We start from the raw sequence: 7,500 nt of genomic DNA on the forward strand, positions 1-7,500 counted from the left end.
TTAAAATTACTCTCATGTTACGGGAAAAAATATTGCATACATATATATATTATGAATCAATTGATTTGGCCGATCCAGTTCGATGGCACAAACACGGCACTACTAATATTAATCGTTATGTTAATCGAGGAATTCAGGTAGACCTATATAGAAATCTTGAATGTTCTTTGGTTCTCTTCATTAATGGTTTCGTGAAATGAGATTATTACAATTAAAAAGATAATTCCCCCCCCCCCCTTGCTCCCCGATACTATTATTTTACAGAAGTTTAAATAATTGTTTTCTCTAAACTATCGTGTTATTATCAAAATATTACAAAAGGTGCCCTAATAACACGCCCCCCCCCCCTCCCACGCCCTCACCCTAAACTCTTATTTTTATTTATTTCATTATTTTCTCAACGGGAAAATCCAAGAGCGACCAGGAGTGCTGCCATTATAGCGATGATGCTCATATGGACGTTGGTGGCGCCGTTGCAATATTCTCCAGTGCAGCAGTTTGTGCAGGTCTTGATACCGAAGAAGGATATACATCCAGCGGTACAGGCACCTGAACAGGAACGGGTAACGGCCGTCACTTCTCCATTGACGGTTACGACGGTTTTCTGTAGAAAAAAGGATCACAAAAAAAAAGAGACAAGCAAAAAAAAGTTAGATGGTCTGTATTATTTGAGAAAATCAGGCATTCATAGAATCGCGTATAATCTTTGTTATGCCCAATGCATGCGATGTGTTATTTCAATCACGCCATTATTAATTTTACGACAATCGAGTCCTTGAGTGCAATACACCAGTTAACGGTCACAACAGTGCGTATACGCAGACATGGGCGCCATTTTAATTTACGAGTAAACAAACCATTGACTTCTAGAGGTCAGTGGTTTACGCGCAATACACCAGTTTACGGTTACGGGCGCCATTTAAACAAAGCCAATGACCTCTAGAGGTCAGTGGTTTATGCGTAAATTAAGATTGCGCCCATGCAAATTATGATGATATTACTGCCTGCGCGCTGCGTTGTGCGCTCACATCATAATTTGCATGGGCGCAATCTTAATTCACGCATAGATACTACTGACCTCAGGTCATTGGCTTTGTTTCAAAGTCAATTAAATTGGCGCCCATGTCTGCGCATGCGCACTGATGTAACCGTAAACTGGTGTATTAAGATAGCGCCCATGCAAATATGATGTGAGCGGACAGCGCAGGCACGCTACAATACATGCGCATCTGAAAACATTGATGACATCACTGCCTGCGTTGTGCGCTCACATCATATTTGCTAGAATCACAAACATGAATCACAGATCAAAACGCCGTTACAAAACAAGTTCACTGCGGGAAAGCGTTCGAGCGAGTTTCCATTTACGCTGATTCTAGCTCATTTCGAGCCCAGCCACTACGCATCACACGTACTGCGCAGTTTGACCCAGGAAGTATAGGTCAACTTCGACGCGCGCTTTCTGTAATTGTTTACCATATCAATTCCTTTCATAGCAAAAGCGCTCCTCACAATTTCTGTAAATTTGGCAGTTTAACGCTACGCGTACCGCCTTGACCGGACTGTGCGGTATCTGTGCAGTTCTGTGTGTAGAGAGGTCGGGCCGTATTCATTATTTCTTGGGGGTGCATAAATTGCTCTAATTATACGTACGCGTGTAATGCGCAAGTTTATTGTTACGGCACTAAACCCATCCTACTCGTTGTTCCCAGATTTTCATAATGGTACTGACCCAATTATGTGCAGTGCGCTCGTACGCGCTGCGCTGCGTGTGTACATGTACTGTACTTATGCATGTTCAGTTATATGTGTATGCATAGCATTACGTACATGTATGCATACACGGCTAGCTGGCACAAAACCCTGGGTCGGGCTTCTAAAATGGGACATGAGGCATGATTTGACATGAAAATTGACTGGGCTAAAAATGAATCAATCAAAATGAACTTTATATGTATGAAAAGCTTGTGTATCATATGTCATTGTCTGGGATTGAGGATTTACAAATTTGACGCAAAACGCGTTGCTGCAAAGTTAAAGATTGGTATATTAAAAGGCAATCGAGCACAGTGCGACCGATCAATGGACATTATGTATGAGAAAGTAAAAAAAAGTTAAATGGATTGTAAAGTTTAACGTCAAAATGACGGAGGTTTTTTTCAAGTAAGGGCATGGTTTTACATGGAATTTAAAGGAAACGTTTCCTTCTTCTCATATCTCGATTGAGGATATTATACTCAATTCCGATTTTTAATGGTAAAGAAAAGTGTAAAAAGATGTCGAGAATTTTACAATATGTCATGTAATATAAAATGCGAGCGGGTCGGTTGATCTCCCAAAAAGAGCGCGAAGGAATTGATATGGGCCGACTGTCAACTGATCTTTTGAGCATAGATCGCAATAATAAAACAAAGAATGAGAAGGTGATAGAAGGAAGACCAAAAAAATAACATAAGGAAAGACAGAAAAAGAGGGTGACAGAATGGTAAAACAAAGAATAACATAAGGAAGGACTGAAAGAAAAAGTCGATAGAATGATTAAAACGAAGAATAACATAAGAGAAAGTGATATAAGGAAGAAACAAAGAATAACATAAGAGAAGGTGATATAAGGAAGAAACAAAGAATAACATAAGAGATGGTGATATAAGGAAGAAACAAAGAATAACATAAGAGAACGTGATATAAGGAAGAAACAAAGAATAACATAAGAGAAAGTGATAGAATGATGAAAACAAAGAATAACATAAGAGACAGTGATATAAGGAAGAAACAAAGAATAACATAAGAGAAGGTGATATAAGGAAGAAACAAAGAATAACATAAGAGAAGGTGATATAAGGAAGAAACAAAGAATAACATAAGAGAAGGTGATATAAGGAAGAAACAAAGAATAACATAAGAGAAAGTGATATAAGGAAGAAACAAAGAATAACATAAGAGAAGGTGATATAAGGAAGAAACAAAGAATAACATAAGAGAAAGTGATATAAGGAAGAAACAAAGAATAACATAAGAGAAGGTGATATAAGGAAGAAACAAAGAATAACATAAGAGAAGGTGATATAAGGAAGACACAAAGAATAACATAAGAGAAGGTGATATAAGGAAGAAACAAAGAATAACATAAGAGAAAGTGATAGAATGATGAAACAAAAAATAACATAAGAGAAGGTGATATAAGGAAGAAACAAAGAATAACATATTAAGAGAAAGTGATAGAATGAAGAAAACAAAAAATAACATAAGAGAAGGTGATATAAGGAAGAAACAAAGAATAACATAATTCAAGACAAAAAGATAATGTGATATAAGGAAGAAACAAAGAATTACATAAGGAAGGAAAGAAAGAGATCGTGATAGAATGATGAAAACAAAGAATAACATAAAAGAAGCAGGGAACTCACATATCCCTGATAGAAGGGAATAAAAGGAAAAAACAATAACACAAGGAAAGACAAAAAGAGAAAGTGATAGCATGATAAAATTAAAACGAAGAATAACATAAGAGAAGGTAATAGAAGGAAAAAACAAAGAGTAACATAAGAATAGAAGGAAGAAACGAAGAATAACATTAGGAAAGACAGAAAGAGAAAATGATAGAAGGAAAGCAAGGAATAACATAACGGAACAGGCCAAGATAAAGAGCATGGAATAGTGAACGCAAATTGCATTAAAAGCAGGCACGCGGTTTTTCCCCAAACCGGAACAGGCCACGACAATGACGCCATAGAATCATGATTGAGATCTCCGTTCGTTCAATCGAATTTTACTGGAATATCATGCAGAATCATGATACAAAACGCATTTTTTTTCAGCGTTTCATGTTTGTGTTTTTAAACACGTTTATTTTTACGACCGACGAAAAAAATGGCTTGAACGAAACGTGTTTTAAGCTAAACGTCTTTAAAAAAAAATCGTGATTTTAGGGTGAAAAAGTGTCGATTTAACACACCCTTGCATGGGCGCTATTTTAATTTACGCGTAAACCACTGACCTCTTGAAGTCAATGGTTTGTTTACTCGTAAATTAAAATGGCGTCCATAACCGTAAACTGGTGTATTAGACCAAGAGCCGGCAGTTCAACGCCTTTGACTTTATCTTTCATTAAAAATGTTTTCCCTGTTAATTTGGCAATCTCCCTTTGTGGGATATCAATCTCACCTTCTATAAATGAAGCTAATTGAGATGAAGTGATTTTCCTTTTCTTTTTATTTCCACGTTGCAGTAATCTTGCTTTATGTTTATGAAATCAAACGTTAACAAAATCATGATTACTGTAAAGGTGCTAAAAAGAACGCCTATCTAATTGGATTAAGAAAATCGTGTCAAGAATTGTTATCCCTTAAGTCTTAGTGGTAAAACTAACTAAATAAACAAATGACTTAAATGATTTGTAAAAAATAAATCAATAAATAACATAAAGCAATGAATAGACAAAAGTGAGAAAATTACACAAAATTTAAACAGATGAATAGATAGTTAAACGAGTGAACGAATGAAATTATAAATAATAATTAAATGAGTAAAAGAATGATTAAATAAATAAATATATGAGACATATAAATGAATAAACGAACAAGACAGTAATCGAAACTGAAAAGAAAAAATAGTAATTAGTGAAAGAAAAACTAAAAATTATAGAGATAACAGGAAAAAAAAGGAAACGCAAAAGAACTACATCAAAATTAACACAAACAAGAACACTAAAACGAACAAAACATCAAAGCCACCTACCGCGCACGAACCACTGCAAGTGCTTGTTGTGACGTCACTGCTGCTATTCAGGGAGGCAATGTCAAATGTATCTTTACACACTTCTCCGCCGAACCCAGAAACGAAGCCGCATGTGTAGCAATCGAGTGCGTAGAGGGGAGCTGCGAAATGAGAGCAGAGAATAAACCTCTTTTAATACTGATGTTTGTTAAAGGCCATCTATACTACTGTACAGGAGGGATTAGACCACCCTGCAAGGTCACATGGCAGGTGTTTATCTCATCAAATCAGCTCTCAATTAACATGAGAAAAAGAGGATCATGGGGGATCAATGGTCACCAATAATAGGCATTCATATAGAGGGCGCAGGTACCTATAAATGGTGCAGTGGAGCTTTAATGCATGTTTCAGTCACCTAAACCTGGTCATCTATTTATATTGATAGAATCCACATACATTAGTTGTTGATACGTCGGGGGGGGGGGAGCAGCTTTGTCAAGCTTTTACTGTGATGAAAGGAATCTTTTGTTCAAAGTGTATGCATATGATTAGTTGTATTTTTGAGCCATTTCGTGGATTCTATCCGCGCTTGGGCTGTTAATTAAAAGATAATTTGGACAAATCTGCAAAACCTATCGAGGCGACTACTGGATACGTGTTTAAGTTAATCAGGTAACATTTACTGAAGGTATATTCTGTAAGAGGGAAATATACATTTCCATGCAGGCAGACAAAAGTTATCTTCTAAAATCACCCCACCCCTTTGACAGTGACTATTCTTAAATACCCAAAATAGTACTTTGAATATTTGTGGTAATTTGTACCGTGTTCTATCTTCGAAGATGGGGGAGGGGTTTCACAAACTTGTCATCAGTGCCGAATTACAGTTTTTGTTATAAGCTACTGAAATCCTTGCTTCTGATTGGTTATCGGCAGATTTGTCACTGATTTGAATAATTTGTCATAGAAAAAAGGCTTTGTGAAACGGGTCCCAGGTCCCAGGTCTACTATAGACGCCACACGAATGGAACATTTTTTCATCATGTTTGAAAATAAAGTTGAGTTTTGTTCAGAGTATTGCATTATGAGAGAAACGGTGTGGAATCGATCAGAAAAAGATGACCATGGAGCATGTAAGTATCGGTGTGTACTGCGAGGTACCTCCTAGGACAACCACCCTCTAGGACGACTACCCCCGGCACAACTACCCTCCGGATAAGTACCCCCAGACAACTACCCCCCCCCCCCCCCAGACATCTACCCCCGGACAAATACCCCCCTATGACAACCACCCTGTAGGACAACTACAACCCGGACAACTATTCTAGGGGTAGTTGCCTGGTGGTAGTTATCCGGGGGTAGTTGTCCGGGGTAGTTATCCGGGGGTAGTTGTTCTAGGTGGTAGTTGTCCAAGAAGCGCGAACAAACAACAACAACAACTTTTACTCACCCACGCAAACAGCGAGAACGAACAGTGTGATGAAAGTCTTCATGGTTATGCTTTGTTGAGTGGATTTGGTTTCACCTGAAGAAATTGAGATGAAAATAATAAATCAGTTTTACTCTCCGTCTTGTTGGTAAATAGGACCGGTCAATGAACTCGATTGCACAGTTATGTATACCTTTACTTGAGATTCTAAAAGAATGCTGTTCAATTTTGTTACAGGCGAGTTGATGAATTGATTTATTTAAATTGATTTGCATCTAATTTAATTGAGGGGTGAAGATCATGACTTCGTTTTCGGCAATTAAAAAACAAAATTGAAAAAGAAACAAACAAACCGAAAAGTTACATATAAGGCCAAATAAAATAAAAAACATGTTTAGCGTCCGGTTTTTTTTTTTGAAAAATAGGAAGGAGGAGGCACTTTTTTCTTCTTTTTTTTTTCTTTTAAATGGCCGCTCGGTACATTTTCCCTGACAGTCGCGATATTTTTCAAGATGGCCGCCGACAATTTTTTTTTAATTGTTTTAATTTTAAAAAATTTCAAAAAAATTTCAAAAAAAAAAAGGAGGCGGCCCCCAAAAAGGAAGCGGGTGGGGACGCTAAACATGTATATATTTTGTTAATGGCCTAACTTTTTAGCCATGGAAATCCAACTTTTTAACATTAAATGAAGGAATCTAACGCTTATAAGGACCAGCAAAAACGAGAAGCGCACGTTAAAGGGGCCGGTAAGAGTGTCTTACCGACAAAAAGTAAAGCTATACAAAACAAATCATCTCCCAAAACAAAAAATAACAAATATACACAATATATAACGTGGTAAATGTTCAAAGTACAATGCTTACCTTTTTTGCACAAAATATATAGATATCTAATGACTTTAGGTCAGATAGCACTTTATGCCCGTTTTGGGGGTAATGTATATAATTCGGTTAGGAATGAAAAAGCAAGGAAAATAGAGAAAGTATACAAATAATTATCAATTAAGAGAGAAAAAGAGAGAGGAGAATTACTGCCAACAACAGTCATGTAGGACTTATAGACAATAACTTATAACGGAAGAAGAAGATGGACCTCGAACCAAATTAAAACGAGTCTACGTTAAAGGCCCACTGCACTACTTGTAGCTACTTGCGCCCTCTATATAACGAACAATGCCTAATCGGTGACCATTGGTCTCCCATGATCCTCTTTTTCTTATGTTAACTGAGAGCTGAGTTGATGAGATAACCACCTGTCCAGTGACCTTGCAGGGCGCTCTAATCCCTCCTGTAAACTATGGCAGATAAGCTTTAAGCCGGCAAGTTGCCGTAAATATTCACACCTGAATGATAAAC

General features: G+C 37.2%; 1 protein-coding gene across 1 annotated transcript in view; it reads right to left on the reverse strand.

Moving 5' to 3' along the window:
- LOC752895 overlaps positions 1 to 7,500 on the reverse strand; it is an 8,536-nt gene that overhangs the window by 312 nt on the left and 724 nt on the right. The window contains exons 2-4 of the mRNA XM_001180492.4: positions 6,167 to 6,241; positions 4,738 to 4,877; positions 1 to 604 (exon numbers count right to left, since the gene is read on the reverse strand). The exon at positions 1 to 604 is cut by the window's left edge and continues 312 nt beyond it. Of these exons, the coding sequence (XP_001180492.2) occupies positions 398 to 604; positions 4,738 to 4,877; positions 6,167 to 6,209 (390 nt within the window). The 5' untranslated portion in view covers positions 6,210 to 6,241 and the 3' untranslated portion in view covers positions 1 to 397. The remainder of the gene's footprint in view (positions 605 to 4,737; positions 4,878 to 6,166; positions 6,242 to 7,500) is intronic.

Source organism: Strongylocentrotus purpuratus, unplaced genomic scaffold, assembly GCF_000002235.5.
Source record: "Strongylocentrotus purpuratus isolate Spur 01 unplaced genomic scaffold, Spur_5.0 spur5_scaffold_20, whole genome shotgun sequence".
Lineage (NCBI taxonomy): Eukaryota > Metazoa > Echinodermata > Echinoidea > Camarodonta > Strongylocentrotidae > Strongylocentrotus > Strongylocentrotus purpuratus.